The sequence below is a fragment of the Leopardus geoffroyi genome, chromosome C3 (genome assembly GCF_018350155.1).
Source record: "Leopardus geoffroyi isolate Oge1 chromosome C3, O.geoffroyi_Oge1_pat1.0, whole genome shotgun sequence".
Taxonomy (NCBI): domain Eukaryota; kingdom Metazoa; phylum Chordata; class Mammalia; order Carnivora; family Felidae; genus Leopardus; species Leopardus geoffroyi.
Genome location: NC_059338.1, coordinates 24,625,688 through 24,653,101, shown reverse-complemented (window position 1 = coordinate 24,653,101; position 27,414 = coordinate 24,625,688). Strand labels below are relative to the sequence as shown.

At 38.3% G+C, this 27,414-nt stretch overlaps 1 protein-coding gene across 7 annotated transcripts in view; it reads right to left on the bottom strand.

Moving 5' to 3' along the window:
• The window catches only part of LOC123586779 (complement factor H-like), a 106,106-nt gene that overhangs the window by 37,418 nt on the left and 41,274 nt on the right, over positions 1-27,414 (bottom strand). For 3 of the 7 annotated variants that reach the window (XM_045456166.1, XM_045456164.1, XM_045456163.1), the window contains exons 7-9: positions 26,276-26,446; positions 3,795-3,989; positions 3,179-3,355 (exon numbers count right to left, since the gene is read on the bottom strand). In XM_045456166.1, the coding sequence (XP_045312122.1) occupies positions 3,179-3,355; positions 3,795-3,989; positions 26,276-26,446 (543 nt within the window). The remainder of the gene's footprint in view (positions 1-3,178; positions 3,356-3,794; positions 3,990-26,275; positions 26,447-27,414) is intronic. The other 4 variants (XM_045456169.1, XM_045456171.1, XM_045456170.1 and 1 more) reach the window with 2 other exon arrangements.

Sequence of the window (27,414 nt, the reverse complement as noted above, 5' to 3'; positions counted from 1 at the left end):
TTCATTGCATTGTGTTCAGATGTGTTGCATGGTGTGATTTAGATCTTTTTCAATTTGTTGACACTTGTTTTGTGCCCTAATATGTGTTTTATTCTGCAGAATGTTCCATGTACACTTGAAAAGCATGTATATTTGGCTGTTTTAAGATGGAATGTTCTGAACATAGATGTGTTAAATATATCTGTTCCAGTGTGTCTAAAGGCATTGTTTCCTTGTTGATTTTTGGTTTAGACGATCTTGTCCATTAATGTAATTGGTGTGTTAAAATCCCCTACTATTGTTTATTATGATTGAGTCATTCTTTGCTATTTGTTATTAACATTCATGTATTGAGGAGCTCACATGTTGGGTACACAAATATTCACAATCGTTACCTCTTCTTGTTGGATTGTCCCCTTTATTATTATATAGTGTCCTTCTTTGTCTCTTACTACATGCTTTGTTTCAAAGTCTACTTTGTCCAATATAATTATTGGTACTCCTGCTTTCTTTTGACATCCTTTTGCACAATAAATATTCTACGTCCCTTCACTTTCAATCTGCAGGTGTGTTTTGCTCTAAAATGAGGGTTTTTTTTTGTAGGCAGGAAAGAGATGGGTCTTGTTTTATTCATTCTGTCACCCTGTGTCTTTTCATTGGAGCATATAGTATATTTACATTCAAAGCATTTTTTTATAGATATGCATTTATTGCTATTTTATTGCCTGATTTATGGTTGTTCCTGAAGATTTTCTCTGATCATTTCTGGTCTTTCTTTCATGGTTAGATGATTTTTTAATGATATATTGGATACCTTTATCTTTATTCCTTGCATATTTATTGTGGTTTTGCTTTGTGGTCATCATTAGGTTTGTATATAACATGTGTTGCATATAGCAGTCTGTATTAAGCTGGTGGTCATTTAACTTTGAACCCAAACTTTACTTCTCTCTTCCTCAGGCATGTGGTGTCATATTTTACATCCGTTTATTTTGTGAGTTCCTTGACAGAAATTTGTTTTACAGAAATATTCATTTTTACTGCTTTTGTGTTTCCTACCTTTATACTGACACTTTTGGTCTCTCCTTTCTACTCCGATTCGCCTTTAATATTTCTTGCAAGGCTGATTTAATGGCCTTGACCTGCATTGGTTTTTATTTGCCTGGGAAACTCTTTATCTCTCCTTCTATTTTGAATAATGGCTTTGCTGGGTAGAGTATTCTTGACTGGATAGAGTATGTTTCCCATTCATCACTTTGAATATATCATGCCACTTCCTTCTGGCCTGGAAAGTTTGTGCTGAAAAGTGCCTTAGTTGCCGTATGGGTTTTTCCTTGTATGTGACTGTCTTTTTTTTTCTCTTGCTGTTTTTACAATGTTTTCTATATTGTTATGTTCTGCCAGTTTAGTTACCATGTATCTTGGTGTGGGTTTGCTTTTGTTGATTTTGTTGGGGATTCTTTGTGCCTCCTCGTGTATCTGGATATCTGTTTCCTCCTTCCAGATTAGGGAACTTTTCTGCTATTCTTCAAATCAATTTTCTGGTCCCTTTTTCCTTTCTTCTTCTTCTGGGACACCTCTAATAAGAATGTTGTTATGTTTGATGGCGTCACCGACTTCCCTAAATCGATCCTCCTTTGCATAATTCTTTTTTCTCCCTTCTGTTCAGCTTGATTACTTTTCATTACTATGTCTTCTAAGTCATTAATTAATGCCTCTTCTTCTTCCACTATGCTGTTCATTCCATCAAGTGTGTTTCTAATTTTGTTTATTGAATCCTTTCTCTCTGCTATGTTATTCCTTATCTCTGTATTAGGGTCTTACTCATATCTTCGAATTTTTCTCAAGTCCCGTGAGTATCATTATACTAATTATGTTAAATTCTCTATTAAGCATGTTACTTATATCTGTTTCACTTAGAGCTCCGGCATTGGCCTTGGACTGCTCTTTCACTTGGGACAAATTCTTCCGTTTTCTCATTTAAGTTTCTGTGCCCGCTTCTGCGTGTAGGAAATTCAGCTACCTCTCCCATTTTGGGGGTAATGGCCTTATGAAAAAGAGGTTCTGTCGTGCCCTGAGGTGTTGTGATCCCTGTTCCCCAGGGCCTGGCACTTCAGGGAGTGTCTCCAATGTGTGCTGTGTTCACACTGCTCTTGTGTCCTGATCGCTTTGTGCTTCATGCCCCTCATCTACAGAGGCTCTCTTTGCCCCTTTGTTGGCAGTGGTTGGTCTCTGGCTTGAATGTGGGGAGTTTTAACTTGGTGCACTCTGGTCTGCTTGTGACATGAGACTTCTCACCACTGCTGCTGGAATCAAGGCTTCCAAAATCCCCAGGTTGGGAGATGAAGTGTGGGCAGGGATTTGGTCTGGTGTTTTGGGGTTGGGGGCTACCTGCTCTGGGACTGAGGCAAGTGTAACTGGGAAGGATGGTTCCATTGGAGCATGGGCAAGTGGAGCTTGGTGTAAGAAGTTAGATAGCAAGTGTGGGCCCTGTGCAGATTCCCACAGTTGACCCTGTGTTTATGCTAATGGGTAGGGGAGGGAAATGGCACCTGTCAGCTCCTGTGGGTCTCTGTGAATGCTGCCTTTCTGCAACATGCTCCCAGGTGAGCAAATAATCTCCCCACTGTGTGCTCCAAGTGCTCTTCAGATTGCTGTTTCCATGCTGTATGTCCACAGGCTCTTTGCTTGCCTTTTCTCCAAGAACAGCCCCAACGCCCTTTGAACTCTCTCAGAACTTAGTACACTGACCTTTAAAACCCTAGGCTTTAAGCCCCACTGGTTGCAGGAACTCACAACATTTGGCCCCTTTCATTTTCCAAGCCAGTTGGTTTGGGGATTCGTTTTACCTGTTTGCTCCTCTGTGTGTCAGACTGTCTCTCACCCTTCTCTGTGACCACTACTCCTTTCCTACCTCAGTGGTACAGTCCATTTCTCCTCAGTTTGGGAGGGAAAACTGAATCTCTGTACATCTTACTTCTCCGATGTGGACTGTTCTCTATGATTGGTTGCACAATTTGTTCTGCCAGTCTTCAGGTTGATGTAGGATGATTTGATAGTTATCTTCATGGGATGAGGCAAGCCTAATTTCCTCCTTCTCTGCCACATCCCCCTCGTTCTCTTGCTGGTGTCACCCTACTTTACACGTTCCTTCTTTGTAGTTCTTTTACTGTTTTCTGACTAGTGACCATGTACTTACCAGGAGGAAGGCATTCGGGAGCAGGCACCCAGCCATCTTCTGTACAGGTCATTACAGTCTGCTCATTTTGAAGACTGTAGCCAGCATAGCAGTTAACACTTACAGAGTCACCTTGGAAATACATTTTTGCTGGATATGGATATTCTCCATTTATCAAATAATTAAAAATACATTGTCTTAATAATCATAAAAATAGTAAACCAAATTTGTCAAACCCTAGATTCAATGATAATAGCAAATTAAAAATTATTTGTCCAAAATTTAAATTTTTATGCATAAGTATCCAAAAATCACGTATAACTTAAGACAGACTAAAGCTGCTTCCAAACGTTTCAAAATAAGAAAATCAGTATTTAAATTATTTATCTTCAGTTTTTATAATGAAGATATTTGGAAATGACATAGGTATTTTCGTAAGCCTCTATTTTTAGTTCTAAGGTGATTTTTATGAAGAGCTCCTCATAGAAGGAAAAACTTACATTGGTTGTTTTGCTCATAAAACTCATCCCTTGGCCTTCTTTTTGTCATATTAGGCTTAACTATACTCACTTATGTGTCTTCCCACACCACTCTTTGAAATATTTACGCATACACAATCATAACAAGGTTGACTTACTGCGGCACGGTACTGCTGGTGACCATCCTTCTTGTGTGCAATGAATATATCCCCCGTTCTGTTTTTTATCTGTCACGAAATTGTGGTCACAGGAATAGTAATATTTTTTTCCTACAGATACTGGAAAGTCTCGTCTATAGTTATATTCATTGTGTAGTAGTCCATGTTTTATTTCTGGAAAATCACAACGTTTCTCTTGCAATAAAAAAAACAAAAACAAACAAAAATATAAATAATCTTTTATCTCAAGAAAAAAATCATATTAGAAATTAATGGTTTCATTGGTAAATTTACCCACTTATTAGCATAATTTCACTCATTGCATCAGGTTTTCCAGGACAAGAAGTGTTGGAAATATGGATTACTGGAATATGTGATGAAGTCATTGCTAATCAAGTTAACATTGTATCTTGTGGGACTTATGAGATATAAAATTGTATGAAGATCGAGGAATAAAACTTGATAGATCTTTTTAAAGGATTCTCCTTGAGTATGTGTATCCTCAGCATGTTGATTAAATGAGGAACTTGGTTGAGAGATGAAGGTATTGATTTTATTTCTCAGGTCATCCAACTTTTTATTTTCTTTTCTATTCTCATCAGAAATCAGAGCCCTATCTTTTCTTCTCAGACCAACTCAATGTAGGAAGATAGATTTTTTTTTTAGATTAACATTCATTAATTTATTTTTCTGTTTACTGAAAATAATGTAAGACATATAGAGAAACACAAAAATTTTCCATTCATCACATTATACAGAAAAATTACATTCTTCTTAACCCCTCAAACCAATCATTGAGGACAGTTCTCTTCTTCATTTAATCAGAGAAATAAACAAGGACTATTTTTCAATATCCAAATACTTAAGATTGTGGAAAACATTGAATGTTATTTTTTTTAATTTTGTTTTAGAAAGAGAGGTGGCGCAAGTGAGTGAAGAGCAGAGAGAGTAAAAGAGAGAGAGAGAGAAAGAGAGAGAGAAGCTGGGCTCACCTGGGGCTCGTGGTTTTACCTGAAGCAGGGCACTGGCTCACCCAAAGTGGGGCAACGAGCTCACCTGACGTGGAACTCGAACTCACCAACTGTGAGATAATGATCTGAGCCGAAGTCAGATGCTTAACAACTAAGCCACCCAGGCACCATATTGTTAATTCTAATTTTAATTGGAGAAGGAATGGTTTTAAATTATGTCATACATATGTCATAATATGTATGACATATATCATATATATGAGGTGTGTTAAAGATGTCATATATATTTCACAATATATATGACACTTGTCATATAGATGAAGTGTTTAAAACTATCATACACAGTATGTCATACTATAATGATATATATCATATATATCAAGTGTTTAGACAATATGTCATTTATGTCCCCAATATATATATTTTTTGAATAAAAGTGAACATTTAATGCAACCATAGTTCAATTCTTTTTAAACACCAAAATGTCATATTTTAATTGAGGTATAATATAATTGCATTTTACTGAGATATTCTTATATATGGAATATTTTTGACATATGTTTAAGTGTTATGTTGTTACAACACATTTATGTATAATATTTTCCAGAAAAGTTTCCCCTTTTCATTTGATGACATAGAGATAATTTAGGACTTTAATACCAGACCAGTATTGGGTTTTTCCCATAAAATTACCCATAAAATTACTCTATTACCTTGTACAACACATGAACCCAAGTTCCAAAACACACACACATACACACACACGCATACCAAGTATTAATTATCATCTTCATCTTTTTTTTTTAACGTTTATTTATTTTTGGGACAGAGAGAGACAGAGCATGAATGGGGAAGGGGCAGAGAGAGAGGGAGACACAGAATCGGAAGCAGGCTCCAGGCTCCGAGCCATCAGCCCAGAGCCTGACGCGGGGCTCAAACCCACGGACTGTGAGATGGTGACCTGAGCCGAAGTTGGACGCTTAACCGACTGAGCCACCCAGGCGCCCCTCATCTTCATCTTTTTTAAGTACACTGATTCATGCTTTTCTTGTTTGATTAGAGAAAGTTTCTAGTAGTTTAAGCTGACTTGTTATGTGGATCATACCCTTTGAATCCTTGTATATACTGATGTTTTTCTTTAACAAAAATTTGTATATGATACCTTCTCTAGACATAGATTTTTGGCCTACAGCCCATATCTCTCATGGATAGATTTTTCCCTCCACATTTTTGAAGCTTCCAAGGTTGAGACTAAAAAGCTCATTTAGTTTTTTTTCCTTTTGAGTAACCGTGTAGTTTTTTCCCCCATGACTTTTTGAAAATTTAGACTATTTTCTCTTTATCCTTGGATGAATTTCATCATGAGACATCAAGATGTGTGTCATTTAACAATCTTGGGCAAGCTTCACTCTTTGGATTTGCAAGAATTGAGTCTTAAAGTACTCAGTTAAATTACCCGTAAAATTGTAAAGGAGAGATTTGAACCCTGGGGGTCTGATCTCAGAACAGCACTGGTTATTCTAGTGTTTCAAATGATATCAATTAGGAGTTAAGATGGTGGAGAAGTAAGGGTTCGAGGATTTCCCTCATCCCGGAAACACAGCTGTATTGGGGTCAGAACACTGGGAAATCTATCTGCGGAGTGACAGAAAAATCTGCACAGGTGGAGGGAGACAGCTTGGTGGGACAGAGGTGCTTGTATGCAAACTGGGGGAGATAAAACAGCATGGGCGTGGAAGACAGGGATCCGTAGAGAGAAAAAAGGGAGAGAAAGAGAAGCTGTGGATTGCCCTAACGCAAGTTAGGACAAGAGAAAAACCTCCAGATCGTGGACTGGGGAATAAGAAATATGGAGAGTGCCAGTCTCTACTTTGAAAACAGCCAAAGGAGCTGAAGACCAGAGTTTTCAAAAGTGTGTGCCATTCTCTGGACCAAAGCCACTGTCACGTGCATGTGCCTGGGGAGGAGGAGAGCAGTGGCAATCTCAGGGGCACACTAGGAGAGAACAGTCCCCTCCGTCGAATACTGTGGGATATATTGCACCCTCAAAGACAAAAGACCCTGCAGTCGTCAGCCATATTAGCAGTGCAGAATGGCACTACCCCAGAACCAAGTGCCTATGGCGCAGGATCCATTACTATATCGGGTTTTGAATCCCAGCTGAGCACCTAGAAGGGTGGGAGAACTGTGGAGCAAGACAAGCCACCTGCCTGTGCTACTGTGTGAGGCCTGCCTGAACAGTGTGGTTGAGATTGGGGTGTCATCATTTTCTTCCCCATCACCAACATGGTGGGGCTTCAGGGAAAAAGACCCCAGCACAGTCGTGATCTGCTTATGTGAAGCCCCACCCCGGTGTGCCCGGAAACTGCTCATCTACTGGAGCAGAACTGACACTGAGTGAAACAGATGACCTCTTCTCCGGACCAGCACAGCCGTAGGTCCCAGACACCAACAGACAACTGTCCTGCAGTTGTGTATGTTAGTCTGTTGCCCTTTTTTCTTTTCTTTTCGTCTTTCCTTTTCTTTCCATCTCTTGTCTTTTCTCATCATTTCTTTCATCCATCTTCTTTTTTTTCCTTTGGACTCAGGCTCTTAGTTTCTGATTTGATTTTTGGTCAATTCTTATAAATATATATATTTTGTCTTTTCTCTATGTTTCTGCTTTGTTTGTCTGTTTAGGCAAGCATTTTTACTTTATTTTTTTACAGTTTTTTATATCTCCTTCTTCTTTCTTTTCCTTTCTTTCTCTCTGGATTAAGCCTTATAGCTTCTTTGATTCTCTACTTGGTCCTTTTTTCAGAACTTTCATTTTTTTTCTTTGTATGGGATTAGATCCCCTGCCCTCTCATCTTTCTAGGGATACTTCAATGAAAAATCAAAGCACCCCTGGTGGAGGGTCTAAACCATCCACCACTGCAAGTAAGGAGGAGCCTTATAGAAGACTGTTTGGTGGGTTACAGCAACCAAATACACAACAAAGGAGGGCATGCAACACACTCCAAATACAATTCCTGAAGTGCAAGGCCCTGGACAGTGTATGACCCCTTTTAAATATAGTAGTTCTCACAGATGCAGGACATATAACAAACTATTAAAACACATAAGGACAGAAACCAGGCCAAAATGATAAGATGGAAGAATTCTCCTGAAAAGAAATCCCAGGAAGAAATGAGAGCCAGGGTAGACATGTAAGGGCAGTAACAGACCTATCCACTGAAACTTGGCAGGCCAGGAGGGAGGGTAGGAAACATTAAATGTGCTGCATAGGAAAAATATGCAGCCAAGAATCAATTATCTGGCAAGGCTGTCATAATTGAAGGAGAGATAAAGGCTTTCCCAGACAAAAAATAACTAAAGGAGTTCATGACCACTAAACCAGCCCTGCAGGAGATTCTAAGGGAGACTCTGTGAGTGGAAAGTGGCAAAGACTACAAAGGACCAGAGACATCACCACAAGCACGAAACCTACAGGTAACACAATGACACTGAATTCGTATCTTTCAACAATAACTCTGATGTAAATGGACTAAATACTCCAATGAAAAGACATAGGGTTTCACCATGGGTTAAAAAAAAAAAAAGATCCATTTACACGCTGCCTACAAGAGACTCTAGTCCTGAGGACAACTGCAGATTGAAAGTGAGGGGATGGAAAACCTTGTGTCATGGAACTGGATGGCAAAAGAAAGCCGGAGTAGCCATACTTATACCAGACAAACCAGATTTTAAAAGAAAGACTGTAATAGGAGATGAAAAATAGCATTTTATCATAATTAAGGGGTCTATTCATCAAGAAGAGATAACAGTTGTAAAAATCTATGTCCCCAATGTGAGAGCATCCAAATATATAAATCATTTAATTACAAACATAAATAAATGTATAGATAATAATACCATGTTTGAAGGGGACTTTAGTACTCCACTTACAGCAATGGACATATCATCTAGGCAGAAAATCAATAAGGAAACAATGGCTCTGAAGGACACATTGGACCAGATGGACCAGTTGGATATTCTCCAAAATAGATCACATACTGGGTCACAAAACAGAATATATAAAAGGACTGAGATCATACCATGCATATTTTCAGATCACAATGTTATGAAGCTTGAAATCAACCACAAGAAAAAATTTGGAAAGCCCCCAAATGCATGAAGGTTAAAGGACCTCCTACTGAAGAATGAATGGATCAACCAGGAAATTAAACAAAAATTTAAAAAATATATGAGGTAAATGAAAATGAAAATATGACAGTTCACACCCCTTGGGATGCAACAAAGGCAGTCCTAAGAGGAAAATACATTGCAGTTCAGATCTATTTCAAGAAGCAAGTAAGGTCCTAAATATACAACCTAACCTCACACCTAAAGGAACTAGAAAGGCAGCAGCAATGAAAGCCCAAAGCCAGAAGAAGGAGAGAAATAATAAAGATTACAGCAGAAATAAAGAGTATACAATCCAAAAAAAACCTTAAAAAACAAAAAAAAAAAAATTAGAATGGATTAATGAATGTAAGAGTTGATTTTTTGAAAGAATAAACAAAATCAATAACCCTGTAGCCTGACTTCTCAAAAAGAAAAGAGAAAGGACCCAAATAGATAAAATTACAAATGAAGGAGGAGAGATCACAACCAACACCACACAAATACAAACAAATATTAAAGAACATTATGAAAAATTACATGCCAACAAACTGGACAATCTGGAAGAAGTGGACAAATTCCTAGAAACTCACACACTACCAAAATTCAAATGGGAAGAAATAGAAAATTTGAACAGACCCACAAGCAGTGAAGAAATTGAACTGGTTATCAAAAATCTCCCAACAAGTAGGAGTCCGGGGTTAGATTGCTTCCTAGGGGAATTCTACCAGACATTTAAAGCGGAGTTAAGACCTAATCTCAAGCTGTTCCAAAAAATAGAAACGGAAGGAAATCCTCCAGACTCATTCTATGAAGCCAGCATTACCTTGATGCCCAAACCAGACAAAGGCCCCACTGAAAAGCAGAATTACAGGTCAATATCCCTGATGAATGTGGATGCAAAAATTCTCATCAAGATACTAGCAAATTGACTTCAACAGTGTATTAAAAGAATTATTCATCATAATCAACTGGGATTCATTCCTGGGCTGTAGGTCTGGTTCAATATTCACAAATCAATCAACATCATACATCACATTAACAGAGGAAAAGATAAGACCCATATGTTCCTGTGAATAGAAGCAGAAAAAGCATTGGACAAAATACAGCATCCTTTTGTAATAAAAACACTCAAGAATGTAAGGATAGAAGGAACATACCTTAACATCATAAAAGCCATATATGAAAGGCCCACAGCTAATACAATCCACAATGGGGAAAAACTGAGAGCTTTGCCCCTGAGACCAGGAACATGACAGGGATATCCACTGTCACCCCTGTTGTTAACATGGTATTAGAACTCCTAGGCTCAACATTCAGACAACAATGCAAAATAAAATGTATCGAAATTGGCAGACAAGAAGTCAAATTTTCACTCTTTGCAGATGACATGACACTCTGCATGGAAAATCCGAGACACTCCACTGAAAAACAGGTAAGAGCTGATACATGAATTCAGCAAAGTTTCAGCATATAAAATCAATGTACACAAATCTGTTGCATTTCTATACACCAATAATGAAGCAACAGAAAGGAATTGATCCCATTCTCAATTGCACCAAGGACCATAAATTACCTAGGAATAAACTTAACCAAAGAGGTAAAAGATCTGTTTGCTGAAAACTATAGAAAATTGATGAATGACATTGAAGAAGACACAAAGAAATGGAAAACATTCCATGCTCATGGATTAGAAGAACAAATCTGTTAAAATGTTGATATTACCCAAAATAATCTACACATTCTAGCAATCTCAATCTAAATGGCATCAGCATTCTTCACAGAGCTAGAAGAAATAATCCTAAAATTTGTATGGAACCACAAAAGATCCTGAATAGCTGAAGTAATGTGGAAAAAGAAAACCAAAGCTGGAGGCATCACAATCCCAGACTTTAGCCTGTATTACATACCTGCAATCATAAAGACAGTATGGTATTGGCACAAAAACAGACGCACAGACCAGTGAAATAGAAAAGAGAACCCAAAAATGGACATACAAATTTATGGCCAACTAATCTTTGACAAAGCAGGAAAGGGTATCCAATGGAAAAGAGATAGCTTCTTTAGCCAACGGTGCTTGGGAGAACTGGACAGCAACATGCAGAAGAAAGAAACTGGACCACCTTCTTACAACATACACAAAAATAAGTTCAAAATGGATGAAGGACCTAAATGCTAATGTTAGGTCAGTGTTAAACAGGAATCCATCAAAATCCTACAGGAGAAAACAAGGCAGCAACCTCTTTGACTTTGGCCATAGAAACTTCTTACTTGACATGTTTCCAAAGGCAAGAGAAATAAAAGCAAAACGGAACTATTGCGACCTCATCAAGATAAAAAGCTTCTACACAGCAAAGGAAACAATCAACAAAACTAAAAGGCAGCCGACAGAATGGGAGAAGATGTTTGCAAATGACATATTGGATAAAGGGCTAGTATCCAAAATCTATAAAGAACCTACCAAACTCAACACCTGAAAAACAAATAATCCAGTGAAGAAACGGGCAGGAGATACAAATAAACACTTTTCCAAAGAAGACATCCAGATGGCAAACATGAAAAGATGCTCAACATTGCTCATCATCAGGGAAATACGGATCAAAACCACACTGAGATACCACCTCATACCAGAGTGGCTAAAATTCACAACTCAGGAAACAACAGATGTTGGCGAGGATATGGAGAAAGGGGAACCCTCTTGCACAGTTGGTGGGTGTGCAAATTGGTGCGCCACCCTGGAAAACAGCGTGGAGGTTCCTCAAAAAATTAAAAATTGAATTACCCTATGATCCAGTGCTTGTACTACTAGGAATTTATTCAAAGGACACAGGAGGGTTGATTCATAGGGCCACATGATAGCAGCACTATCAACAATAGTCAAATTATGGAAAGCGCCCAAATTTCCATCACTGATGAATGGATAATGAAGACATGGTATATTTACACAATGGAATACTACTCGGCGACGAAAAAGAATGAAATCCTGCCATTCGCAACAATGCGGATGGAATCAGAAGGTAAGTGAAATAAGTCAGTCAGAGAAAGACAGATATATTATTTCACTCATATGTGGAATTTGAGAAACTTTACAGGGGACCATCGGGGAAGGGAAGAAAAAAAGAAGATACAAACAGAGAGGAAGGCAAATCATACGAGGCCCTTAAATAGAACAACCTGAGGGTTGATGGAAGTGGGGGGTTGGGAGGATGGGAAAAACAGGTGGTGGGCATTGAGGAGGGCACTTGTCAAGTGAGGAGTATTGGGTGTTGTATGTGAGTGATGTATCAAGGAATCTACACCTGAAGCTAAGACTACTCTGTATGTTAGCTGACTTGTTAATAATAATTTTAAAAAATGATATTAATTAAATAAAACAGTCCACTGAGATTTCTTTTCAAGAGGTATACAAAGGGGGTAAAATTAAAGTAGGTATTATTATTATGACAGGCTTGAATCCCTTTGCTATATTCTTCTCTCATCTCGGCATACTTAAATATGTTTTATGCTTTTAGAATATCATCTCTGAAGTAAATATAACATTTCATATATGGTCTGATCAGCACTGGGATGGGCAAAATTTAGAACAGCCTCATTCTACCTTAGATTTCTATCGATGCAGGGCATGGTCTCATTAACAGTAGTGGTGGTTCTGTCATAGTTTTGACTCAAGATGACCTCAAAATTGGTTAAAATATTCACCAACTTTTAAAATTCTTTCTAATCTGTCTATACTTGTACATCTGATTCCTTTGACTTATACCCAGGATCTTATAGTTATCACTACTAAATGTCACATTATTAGATTTAACAGAGGATCCTTTTTGAATGATGAATCTGTGCTAATGCAGATTCACTATCATGACCCCCTGAATAATTCCACTTGTGAATTTGTACTGTGTTTTCCCTATATCATTAAACTATCTGATAACACAAAGGAGTAATGAAATAGGCTTGAGAACAAAGTCCTGAATCTGATACTCGGGTAAGTTTACTTAATGAAATTTCAAACTATCTCATAAACCATCTAACTGGTCAATTTCCCCATCTTGTCCACAAGAACTTCATAAGGCCCCTTCTGGAATAAACTTGGTGAGATCCAGATCCAGTTGAGCTGATCTACCATTTCCATAAGCCAACCAGAAACACGATTAAATATTTCCTTTATGGAAGTGGTTCAAGATGGAGATGTAGGAGATCCTGAACACACCTCTTCCCTTGGACACACTGAATCTACAGTTACATACAGAGTAATTTTGTGTGGGGGGGGAAAAAAAACCTCTCCAAAAACTAGCTGAGTGATTCCTACACACTGGGCAAATGAGAAAAAGCTCACATCAAAGTAGATGGAAGAAACTGAGATACGATCTGACCCTAAACCTCATCCCCAGCATGATGACCCACAATTGGGAGGGAATTCAAAACCCCAAGCTTCTCCCTGAGGAGTGAAGTGTCTGAGCCTTACATCTGGCACCCCAAGTTTAATATCTACACCTGACAGACAAGCCCCCAAAGCATCTAGCTTTGAAAGCCAACAGGGCTTGTGTCCACAAGGACCCACAAGCTACAGCTAAGTGAGAAACAGCTCTTAAAGGGTCTACAGGCACTCACCCACCCCAGGGTCCAGCATAGAGGAAGCCACCTGAAAAGTGCCCAGACTTTCTGTGAAAGACACTTATTTGCCTACCTTAAGGCTCCGCTCTGAGGGGTAAGCATTTAATGTAAAACACATCTAGGGGCTTAGTAAAACTCTCCTCAAAGACAGAGACCAGCAGGCACCATCTTTATGCTCTCCTTTTGCCTCATTGGCAGAATTTGCTTATTGCTCCCTGGTATCTCCAGGAAAGGAGCTTAGACCCTCCTCAGACACTCTCTGAATTTTGCAGCCACCACCAAGGAGATACCCCTAGATCACATGGCTGTAGTGGCTAGTGGGTCCTACGGGACTGTAACAAATAAAGAAAGACTGATTAACAGGCCACCACCCCCAAGGCACAGGAGAGTGCACAGACTGAAGCACCCACCTTTCTCTGGAAAAGGCCAATCTGACTAATCTTTGTTGCTGTGGCCTGAGGGCAGACTTCTAATTAAAAAGACAACTGAGGGCCAACCATAATCCTCTACAGGGAACGTGGAGAATAGGCACTATCTTCAGGTCCTCCTTCTGCTGCACTGCAGGGCACTGGTAACTCCTGGAGGGAAATCTGGACAAAGAGCTGGTGCCCCAGTTTCTATGTCCGGTGCACTGGATTTCGTGGCTGCCACCCAGGGGACATTCTTTGATCTAATGGTCCGTGGGGTTTGTATTCATGGTTCCCATGGGACTGTAAAAAGTTCAGCGCTGGCCACCACCGCAAGGGCACACTGTATATACAGACTGAACTATAATGTCAGTTTTTTCTACGAAAGAGGCCTGACAGCCTTTCCCGGAATTTTGGCTTGAGGAGCAGACTTGTGTCTTGGCACACATCTAGGGGCCTACTTAGGCGTTCTCTGGGGATAGAGGCCACTGGAGGCCATCCTTGTGACCTTCCTCGGCTTCGCTCTAGGTCAAAGGTATCTCTAGAAAAGGAGCTTATGCTTTTTTTATGGTGCCCTCGCTTCTGTGGTTGTCAGGCAGGACTTACCTCTAGATTGCCTGGCTCTGGTGGTGCGCTCGGCTTATGACTGTGGGTCCCCCAGGACTGTAACAGACGGAGAAAGTGTTCTTAACCGACTACCACCCCAGGACACTGCAGAGAGGCAGGAGAATAAAGAATATACTTTTTCTGTGAAAGAGCCCTAGCAGCCTGTCTTCATACCTGAGGACTGAGAGGCAGGCTTCTCATTAAACAGACAAGTAAGGCCCAACTCGCATCCTTGTTAGAGACCTCCAGAGACTACAACTATGTCTTTGCTGCACTCTAGAGTGCTGGTATCTGCTAGAAGAGAGCTTATACACACATCTCTTGCCCAGTTTTTCATCTGATGCCCTGGTAATTGTGTTTGATGCCCAGGTATTTCCCCTTGATTTCCTGCCTCTTACGGCCAGCAGAGCTTATATTCATGAGTTCAAAGAGATGATGACAGATAAAGAAATGTTTCTTTTTTTTTAAGTTTATTTATTTTTGAGAGAGAGAGAAAGCATGAGTGGAGGAGGGGCACAGAGAAAGTGAAAGAGAGAGAATCCCAGGCAGGCTCTGCACTGTCAGCACAGAGCTCGACATGAAGCTTTGATGTGATGACCTGAGCTGAAGTCAGATGTTCAACCAACTGAGCCAGCCAGGTGCCCCAAAAAACAGTTCTTTACTGGCTAACACTCCATTAGTCAGTATAGAAGGAACAGACACAACCCAGTCTTCTCTTGAAAGAGGTATATTTGCATACTTTAAACATTGCTGCTTGTGGGCCAGTCTTCCAATCAGCCTGAATCTAGGTGCTGACTGAGATTCTCCCCTTTGGGACATGGACAGGTCTTGACACACTCAACTACTGGGAATTAATAAAAATAAAGCTGACTGATTAGACAAGCACAAGACACGAACCAGGCTAGGGTTGAACAGTAATGATTATCTCCTAAGTAAGCCCATTCCTTCAAGACTAACAGAGGTGATTGCTTTTTCTAATGTACAGAAACCAACACAGAGGGGCAAGGAAAATTAAGAAACTGAGGAATATATTAAAAATGAAAGAACAAGATAAAACCTCAGAAAAAGATTTTAATGACTTGAAAATAAATTCTTTACTTGATAAAGAGTTCAAAATAATGGTTGTAAATATGCTCACTAAGCTTGGGAGAAGAACAAATAAGCACAGGGAGAATTTCAATGGAGATAGATAATATAAGAAAGTACCATGTAGAAGTCTTAGAGCTGAGGAATACAATAATTGTACTGAAAAATACAATAAAGAGTTTCAACAGCAGACTAGAGGAGGTAGAAGAAAGGATCAGTAAACTTAAAGACAGGCTGGGGGAATTCACCCAATCAAAGCAGCACAAAGAAAGAAGAATTAAAAAGAGTATGATGGCACCTGACGGGACACCCTCAGCAGACAAACATGTACCGTATAGGATGTCCAGAAGAAGAGAAAAAGGAGCAGAAATCTCTGAAGAAATAATGACTGAATATTTCCCTATCCTGCGGGAAGAACTAGACATACAGATTCAGGATCTGAATGAACGCAAAGAAATGCACATTATAGTTAAAATGTCAAAAGTTAAAAGACAGGGAGAGAATCTAAAAAGCAGCAAGAGAAAAACAACTTGGTGCATAGAGAGATACAAAGTTTTCCAGACAAGCAAAAGCCAAAGAAGTTAATCACCACTAGACCAGCATTACAAGAACTGTTAATGGGAACTCTTTAAGTTGAGGTAAAGGGTGCTAATTAGTAACAGGCAAACATATAAAGTATAAATATCATTGATAAAGGTAAATATATAGTAAAACTCAAAATAATCTAATGTTGTAAAGTCAATTATAAAGTTAGTAACAAAGTTAAAGAGGCAACAGAAGTAAAAATAAGTATGACTACAATAATTTATTAAAGAATCCACGGGGCACCTGGGTGGCTCAGTTGGATAAGTGTCCAACTTTAGCTTGGGTCACAATCTCACGGTTTGTGGGTTTGAGTCCCACATTGGGCTCTGTGCTGACAGCTCGGAGCCTGAAGCCTGCTTCAGATTCTGTGTCTCCCTCTCTCTCTGCCCCTAACCCACTCATGTTCTGTCTCTCTCTCTCTCTCAAAATAAATAAATAGACATAAACAAATTTTAAAAAAGAAAGAAAGAAAGAAAGAAAGAAAGAAAGAAAGAAAGAAAGAATCCACAAAACATGGAAATTGTGACATCAAAAATATAAACATGGGGGGAGTGAAAAGATTGTATTTAGAATACAATCAAAGTTAAGTTCTTTTCAGGTTAAAGTAGACTGTTATAAGTTGTTTTATGGAATCCTTGTGGTAACCACAAAGGAAAAACTTTTGGAAATGCACAAAAATTAAAGAGAAAGGAATCTAGGCATACACTGCAGAAAATAATCAAATCATGAAGGAGTAGAGCGAAAGAAGAAAGGACAAAAGGAATTAAAAACACTGGGAAAACAACAAACAAAATGGCAATAAGTACACTCCTAGCAATCATTACTTTAAACGTAAATGTACTCAATAACATTGTGACATGTTAGACTAGCTAGAAAATGAAGAACAAAGCCTAAAGTTAATAGAAGGTAGTAAGTGACAAAGATTGAATGGAAATAACTGAAATAAAGGCTTAAAATAGAAAATATTAATAGAAATATCAATAAGAAAGATAAATAAATCTAAAAGCATAATTTTGAAAAGATAAACAAAATTGACAAACCTTTAGATTCACCAAGAAAAAAGAGAGTAGGACTCATCCCAGGGATACAAGGATACTGCAAAATCCACAAATCATTATGATACAACACATTAATAAAATGAAGGATAAATATTATATGATCATCTCTATAATGCACAGAAAGCATTTGATAAAATTCTGTCTACAAGAGACTCATTTTAGACCTCAGGACCCCTTCAGATTGAGAGTGAGGGGATGGAGAACTATTTATCATGCCACTGGAAGTCAAAAGAAAGTTGGAGTAGCCATACTTATATCAGAGAAACTAGACTTTAAGTTAAAGGCTGTAACAAGAGATGAAGAAGGGCATTACATAATAATCACAGGGTCTATCCATCAGGAAGAGCTAACAATTATAAATGTCTATGCGCCGAATACCGGAGCCCCCAAATATATAAAACAATTACTCACAAACATAAGCAACCTTATTGATAAGAATGTGGTAGTTGCAGGGGACTTTAACACTCCACTTACAGAAATGGATAGATCTTCTAGACACACGATCAATAAAGAAACAAGGGCCCTGAATGATACATTGGATCAGATGGACTTGACAGATATATTTAGAACTCTGAATCCCAAAGCAACAGAATATACTTTCTTCTCGAGTGCACATGGAACATTCTCCAAGATAGATCACATACTGGGTCACAAAACAGCCCTTCACGAGTATACAAGAATTGAAATTATACCATGCGTACTTTCAGACCACAATGCTATGAAGCTTGGAAATCAACCACAGGAAAAAGTCTGGAAAACCTCCAAAAGCATGGAGGTTAAAGAACACCCTACTAAAGAATGAGTGGGTCAACCAGGCAATTAGAGAAGAAATTTAAAAATATATGGAAACAAATGAAAATGAAAATACAACAATCCAAACGCTTTGGGATGCAGCGAAGGCAGTCCTGAGAGGAAAATACATCGCAATCCAGGCCTATCTCAAGAAACAAGAAAAATCCCAAATACAAAATCTAACAGCACACCTAGAGGAAATAGAAGCAGAACAGCAAAGGCAGCCTAAACCCAGCAGAAGAAGAGAAATAATAAAGATCAGAGCAGAAATAAACAATACAGAATCTAAAAAAACTGTAGAGCAGATCAACGAAACCAAGAGTTGGTTTTTTGAAAAAATAAACAAAATTGACAAACCTCTAGCCAGGCTTCTCAAAAAGAAAAGGGAGATGACCCAAATAGATAAAATCATGAATGAAAATGGAATTATTACAACCAATCCCTCAGAGATACAAGCAATTATCAGGGAATACTATGAAAAATTATATGCCAACAAACTGGACAACCTGGAAGAAATGGACAAATTCCTAAACACCCACACACTTTCAAAACTCAATCAGGAGGAAATAGAAAGCTTGAACAGACCCATAACCAGTGAAGAAATTGAATCAGTCATCAAAAATCTCCCAACAAATAAGAGTCCAGGACCAGATGGCTTCCCAGGGGAGTTCTACCAGATGTTTAAAGCAGAGATAATACCTATCCTTCTCAAGCTATTCCAAAAAATAGAAAGGGTAGGAAAACTTCCAGACTCATTCTATGAAGCCAGTATTACTTTGATTCCTAAACCAGACAGAGACCCAGTAAAAAAAGAGAACTACCGGCCAATATCCCTGATGAATATGGATGCAAAAATTCTCAATAAGATACTAGCAAATCGAATTCAACGGCATATAAAAAGAATTATTCACCATGATCAAGTGGGATTCATTCCTGGGATGCAGGGCTGGTTCAACATTCGCAAATCAATCAATGTGATACATCACATTAATAAAAGATAAGAACCATATGATCCTGGCAATCGATACAGAAAAGGCCTTTGACAAAATCCAGCAAACTTTCTTAATAAAAACTCTCGAGAAAGTCGGGATAGAAGGAACATACTTAAAGATCATAAAAGCCATTTATGAAAAGCCCACAGCTAACATCATCCTCAACGGGGAAAACCTGACAGCTTTTTCCCTGAGATCAGGAACACGACAGGGATGTCCACTTTCACTGCTGTTGTTTAACATAGTGTTGGAAGTTCTAGCATCAGCAATCAGACAACAAAAGGAAATGTAAGGCATCAAAATTGGCAAAGATGAAGTTAAGCTTTCACTTTTTGCAGATGACATGATATTACATGGAAAATCCGATAAACTCCACCAGAAGTCTGCTAGAACTGATACATGAATTTAGCAAAGTTGCAGGATACAAAATCAATGTACAGAAATCAGTTGCATTCTTATACACTAATAATGAAGCAACAGAAAGACAAATAAAGAAACTGATCCCATTCACAATTGCACCAAGAAGCATAAAAAAGCTAGGAATAAATCTAACCAAAGACGTAAAAGATCTGTATGCTGAAAACTATAGAAAGCTTATGAAGGAAATTGAAGAGGATATAAAGAAATGGAAAAACATTCCATGCTCATGGATTGGAAGAATAAATATTGTCAAAATGTCAATACTACCCAAAGCTATCTACACATTCAATGCAATCCCAATCAAAATTGCACCAGCATTCTTCTCGAAACTAGAACAAACAATTCTAAAATTCATATGGAATCACAAAAGGCCCCGAATAGCCAAAGTAATTTTGAAGAAGACCAAAGCAGGAGGCATCACAATTCCAGACTTTAGCTTCTACTACAAAGCTGTCATCATCAAGACAGCATGGTATTGGCACAAAAACAGACACATAGACCAATGGAATAGAATAGAAACCCCAGAGCTAGACCCACAAACGTATGGCCAACTCATCTTTGACAAAGCAGGAAAGAATATCCAATGGAAAAAAGACAGTCCCTTTAACAAATGGTGCTGGGAGAACTGGACAGCAACATGCAGAAGGATTAAATTAGACCACTTTCTCACACCATTCACAAAAATAAACTCAAAATGGATAAAGGACCTGAATGTGAGACAGGAAACCATCAAAACCCTAGAGGAGAAAGCAGGAAAAGACCTCTCTGACCTCAGCCGTAGCAATCTCTTACTCGACACATCCCCAAAGGCAAGGGAATTAAAAGCAAAAATGAATTACTGGGACCTCATGAAGATAAAAAGCTTCTGCACAGCAAAGGAAACAACCAACAAAACTAAAGGGCAACCAAAGGAATGGGAAAAGATATTTGCAAATGACATATTGGACAAAGGGCTAGTATCCAAAATCTATAAAGGGCTCACTAAACTCCACACCTGAAAAACAAATAACCCAGTGAAGAACTGGGCAGAAAACATGAATAGACACTTCTCTCAAGAAGACATCCGATGGCCAACAGGCACATGAAAAGATACTCAATGTCGCTCCTCATCAGGGAAATACAAATCAAAACCACACTCAGATATCACCTCACGCCTGTCAGAGTGGCCAAAATGAACAAATCAGGAGACTATAGATGCTGGAGAGGATGTGGAGAAATGGAAACCCTCTTGCACTGTTGGTGGGAATGCAAATTGGTGCAGCCAGTCTGGAAAACAGTGTGGAGGTTCCTCAAAAAATTAAAAATAGACCTACCCTATGACCCAGCAGTAGCACTGCTAGGAATTTACCCAAGGGATACAGGAGTACTGATGCATAGGGGCACTTGTACCCCAATGTTTATAGTAGCACTCTCAACAATAGCCAAATTATGGAAAGAGCCTAAATGTCCATCAACTGATGAATGGATAAAGAAATTGTGGTTTATATACACAATGGAGTACTACGTGGCCATGAGAAAGAATGAAATATGGCCCTTTGTAGCAACGTGGATGGAACTGGAGAGTGTTATGCTAAGTGAAATAAGTCATACAGAGAAAGATAGATACCTTATGGTTTCACACTTATGTGGATCCTGAGAAACTTAAGAGAAACCCATGGGGGAGGGGAAGGAAAAAAAAAGAGGTTAAAGTGGAAGAGAGCCAAAGCATAAGAGACTCTTAAAAACTGAGAACAAACTGAGGGTTGATGGGGGTGGGAGGGAGGGGAAGGTGGGTGATGGGTATTGAGGAGGGCACCTTTTGGGATGAGCACTGGGTGTGGTATGGAAACCAATTTGACAATAAACTTCATATATTAAAAAAAAAAACAAAAAACATAAATGAAATCAGTAAAGTTTCAGGATAAAAAATCAATGCACAAAAATCTGGTGTGTTTCTATACACTAATAATAAAGTATAAAAAAAGAAATTAAGAAAATAATCCCCTTTACAATAGCATCAAAACAAATAAAATGTCTAGGAATAAATCTATCCAAGAAAGTGAAAGGTTTGTACCCTGAAAACACTAGAAAATGAAGAAATAAATCAAAGACACAAATAAATGAAAGATAGTCCATGTTCATGAATTGGAAGAGTTACTGTTAAAATGTTCATACCACCTAAAGTAATCTAGAGATTCAATGCAATTCGTATCAAAATTCTGAAGGAATTTTTCACAGAAATAGAACAAATAATCCTAAAATTTATATGTAATCACAAAAGAATCCAAATCGTCAAAGGAATCCTGAGAAAGAGGAACAAAGCTAGAGGCATCATGCTTCAAGGTTTCAAACTATATTACAAAATTAGAGTAATCAAAACAGTACAGTATTAGCATCCGACACACAGCTCAACAGAACAGAGAGCCTAGAAATAAACTCATGCATTTAAGGTCAGATAGTTTATGACAAAGAAGGCAAGAATATGCAGTGAGGAGAGGACAGTCTCTTCAATAAGTGGTGTTGTGGAAACTGGACAGCCACATACAAAAGAATGAATCTGGAACACTATCTACAACATACACGAAAACTAACACAAAATGGACAAAAGACCTGAAAACATAAAACTCCTGAAAGAAAACATAGGGGATAAGTTCCTTGACATTGATCTTGGCAATTATTTTGTAGAATTCACACCGAAAGCAAAGGCAATCCAGGCAAAACTAAACAAGTGGGACTGCATTAAACCAACTGCTTCTGCACAATAAAGGAAACCATCCACAAACTGATGAGCAGCCTAATGAGTAGGAGGAAATATTTGCAAATCATATGTCTGATAAGGGGAAACATCCAAAATATATTTTAAAACTCATATAATTCAGTAACAACAATAACTAAAAGCCCAATCTGAATAACACATGGGCAGACGATCTGGACAGACATTGTTTCTAGAGAAGAAACACAGATGACCAAAAGGCACATGAAAAGATGCTCAACTTAACTTATCATCAGAGAAATGAAAATCAAAACTACAATAAGATATTACTTGATACTTGTTTACATGGCTTCATCAAAAAGAAAAAAAAAATGTTAGTGAGGATATGGAGAAAAGGGAGCATTTCTGCCCTGTTCATGGGAATGTAGATTGGTGCAGCCACTAGGAAAACGGCATGGAGGTTTCTCAAATAATTAACAGAACTACCATATGATCCAACAATTCCACTTCTGGGTATTTATCTGAAGGAAAGGAAAACACTAACTGAAAAGGACATATGTGCCCCATATTCACTGCAGCATTATTACAATAGTCAAACTGTGGAAGCAATCTAAGTGTCCATTACTGGATGAGTGCATAAGAAACTAGGATTATTATTCAGCCAATAAAAGAAGGAAATGTTGCCATTTGTGATGACATGGATGGACTTGGAGGGCACCATGCTAAGTGAAATAAATCAGACAGAGAAAGACAAATACTACATGAGCTATATTTGGAATCAAAAAATACCAAACTCTTAGATAAAGAGAACAGAGTGGGGGTTGCCAGAGGCAGGGCCTGAAGGGCAGGAGAAATGGGTCAAGGGAGGTTGAAAGGTACAAACTACCAGTAATAAAATAATAATATGATGGGGATGTAAGGTACAGACAGCATAGTGACTGCAGTTATTAATACTGCATTGTAGGGGCGCCTGGGTGGCTCAGTCGGTTAAGCGTCCGACTTCGGCTCAGGTCACGATCTCGCGGTATGTGAGTTCGAGCCCCGTGTCGGGCTCTGTGCTGACTGCTCAGAGCCTGGAGCCTGTTTCAGATTCTGTGTCTCCCTCTCTCTCTGACCCTCCCCCATTCATGCTCTGTCTCTCTCTGTCTCAAAAATAAATAAACGTTAAAAAAAATTAAAAAAAAATACTGCATTGTATATTTGAAAGTTGCTAAGAGAGTAGATCTTAAAGGTGCTTCCACAAGAAAAAACATGTTAACGATGTGGTGATAGATTTAACTACAATTGTGTTTGAAGTCATTCCACAGTATATAAAAGTATCAAATCATGTTGCACATTTGAAACTAATATAATGTTATATGTCCATTATATCTCAATCATTCAATCTTTCAGTATTTTTATTATAATTGTTTTACACATTAAGGTGTGTTTCATGTTGATGATAGGGTCTTCTTTAAGGGTCTTTTGATTTGAAAATTCATTTTGGAGTTATCCCTAGAATTAATATGGAGGCCACTGACCTACTTTTTGTATCATAATGTATTCATATATTATCCAGTGTAAGTGCAGTACACCTGTACAACCAAATGTGGTATGTAAAGGAAAGGAATATAATTATAGAGACAAAAAATACCTGGAAAAGAGTAGAGGAAACATTCCCCAGGAAAAAAGACAGTACTCTGTTGAATTGAATGGAATTTTGTTACATGGATGGTTTTGGAAAATTCTACAGTGTCTTTTTCTCCCTTCAAAAAGAGGAGCCTAATTCTCCTCCCTTTGAGTATGCAGGACTTAGAGACCCACTTCTAAAGTCTAGATATGGCTAAAGTGACAGTGTGTGACTAGTTTGTAAATGGTATGGAAGCTTCTGCCGCTCTCTCTATCAGATCATGAGCTCTGGAGAAAGTTAGCTGCCATTCGTGAAGCCTATGGAGATTCCCATGTGGTAAGTTACTGAAGCTTCCTGCCAAAAGCCTTATGAGTCAGCCGTCTTGGAGGCAGATCCTCCGGCCCCACCAAGCCATCAGGTGACTGCAGCCTAGGTCAACATCCTGACTGCAACACAAGAAGTGCCTGGCTCAGAACTAGCTAGCTAAGCCACTCCCAAATTCCTGACCCATAGAAACTCTGAGAAGATAAAGGTGTGTTGTTTGAAGCCAATATGTTTTGGGGGAAATCTGTTACACAGAAATAAAGAACTAATATATTAGGTGTTCAATGACACTAGCCTTACCAAATGTTTTATTTATTTATTATTTATTTGATTATGCCAGCTTTACTCATAATTGGTAAAACGTAGAAACAACCAAGATGTCCACCAGTATACGAATCTAATGAAGAAACCGTGATATATACAGGCAATGGAGTATCATTTAGAGCCAGAAGAAATGACCTCTCATATCATGAAAAGACTTGGAGGAATCATAAATGCGTATTTCTCAGTATAAAAAAAATCTGAAATGAGACCCACTATATGACATTCTGTTTGCAGAACCTGAGCAAGGGGAGGAATCAATAGGTGGAGCACAGAGGATTTTTAGGGCAGTGAAAAGGTCTGTATGATACCATAAAGATGGACATTTGTCTAAACCTATAGAATGTACATCAGGAGTCAACTCTAAGGTATACTACTGACTTTGGGTAATTATGATGGATGAATGCAGTTTCATCAATGTGAAAACATACCATTTGGGGGGGTGTTGATAAATAGGGAAGGGATGTATGTGTGGCAGCAGTGAGTATATAGCAAGTTTCTGTACCATCTTGTCAATTTGGCTGTGAACCTAAAATTTATTAATTTATTTACTTATTTGTTTACTTGTTTCAAGTTTTAATTTAAATTCCAGTTTGTTCACACATAGTGTAATATTAGTTTCAGGAGTAGAATTTAGTGATTCCTCACTTACATACAACACCCAATGCTCATCACAACATGTGCTGTCTTCAATATCCATCATTTATTTAACTATACCCCCCACCCACCTACCTCCCCTTCAGCAACCCTCAGTTTTTTCTCTATAGTTAAGAGTCTGTTTCTTGGTTTGCCTTTCTCTATTTCCCTCCCATGTTCATCTGTTTCATTTCTTAAATTCCACATATGAGTGAAATTATGGTATTTGTCTTTCTCTGACTGACTTATTTCACTTAACATAATACATCCTAGCTCCATCTTTGTCATTGCAAATGGCAAGAGTTCATTCCTTTTGGTGGCCGGGTAATATTCCACTGTAAATATATATGACATGTTTATTATTCATTCAACAGTTGATGGACATTTGGGCTCCTTTCATACTTTGGCAATTGTTGATAATGCTGCTCTAAAAATTGGGGTGCATGTATCCCTTCGAATCAGTATTTTTTTTATCCTTTGGGCAAATACCTAGTAGTGCAATTGCTAGACCGTGGGGTAGCTCTATTTTTAACTTTTTGAGGAACTTTTATATTGTTTTCCAGAATGGCTGCACCAGTTTGCATTCCCACCAGCAACATAAGAGAGTTACCCTTTCTCCACAGCCTCACCAACATCTGTTGTTTCCCATGTTGTTAGTTTTAGCCATTCTGACAAGCGAGAGGTGACACCTTAACATAGTTTTGACTTGTATTTCTCTGATGATCAGTAATGTTGAACATCTATCCTTTCCTATGTCTGTTAGCCATCTGGATCTCTCCTTTGGAAAAATCGATAAAGAAATTACCAAACTTAATGCACAAAAACCAAATAATCCAGTTAGGAAGTGGGCAGAAGACATGAAAAGACATTTTTCCAAAGAAGACATCCATATGGCTAACAAACACATGAAAAGCTGGTCACCATCACAGGCAGGAAAATACAAACAAAATGGTTTAGTTCAGATATTAGAATTACATTAGTTAGAGAAACTTATATTCATACACACATATTTAACATCAAATGGCATAAAATAGTTTTTAATTTTCAAAAATGTGATTTAGACCATGCTTAAAATTGTCTACTTTGAAAGGAATGTCTCTGTAGCCCCTGCTTTACACACACAGTAAGGCAAAGATTTGGATTTATTGTGTCCCCATTTTTGTTGCTGTCGTTTAAGAGACAGTAATTTCAGAATTAAGAAGTAGGTCAAGATATGTAGGGAACTTACCACATCTTGGCTGAGGTACCCAGACAGTTTTAGCACATGTTGCCATTTTTTCTCGGTTTGAAGGATAAAAGCCAGGTTTACAATTATATGTGATTTCATCTCCACTTCTGTATCTGATGCTTTGGGGCGTGTAGTCACCATTTTGAATATTAGGAGAAAGACATAAGAATTCTGGAGAAAAAAGGACATGTGGATAATGTCGAAGCCACTACCCATTAAAATAATCAAGTACACAAAAATATAGAAAGTGGATATTATTTTTTTTGTCCATACCACAGCAAAATTGGGATTAAAATGAGGATAGTCTTATATCCTTCCCACCATATCACTCATGTCCCAGTACTCTATCTCTTATCTGCTGTATTTGTGCACCCCTGGACTCTTGAATCCTCTTTCCCTAAAGCCATAACATACATAATAATATTCCATATGTGGCAATAAACTCATGACAAATCACTTTAACTCTTCTTTCCAACTATTCTTCAACTTCCTTGGCATCTGTGGTTCTCATAGGGACTATTTACAAATGGTCTGAGTCTCTTCCTTCCAGACACTTAATAGGAGTGCATATCCCTGCACATTTGAAGGAGACATGGCCCTGTGATTTGCATAGGACAAGGAAATGAATGTAACCTAACATGTTTCCCTTTAGGGAGGAAATTTTAAAAGCCATTGTGTGAATTTTTATGTTCTTATTTCCACAGCTGCAGGGATGAAGGAAAGTCATGGAGAGGTGATGTCTATATCCCTTGATTCTTACAGCTAATATAATGAGCAGAGTCCCTTCAGACCTACGTTGGAAGTGAGCATAAATAGGAAATAAACTTTAATTTATTAGGCTATTGCAATCTTGGGATACATTTTTCTTACTGTAATAGAATAACCTAGTCCAGGGTTTGGAGAAAACCTATTTTATGTAAAGATAAAAGGTCTCTGCCCCAACTACTCAGCATGAACATAGTCCTAAAAGATACATAGACAAATGAACATGGCTGTATTCCAATAAAACTTTGTTTACACAAAGGGCACAGCCTGGATTTGATTTTCAAACTATAATGTGCTCTCCCATGACCTACTGTATCTTAATTCATAAAGCTCTTTCTCAGTTCTTTCCATCAACTTTTCTGTACCTCACCAAT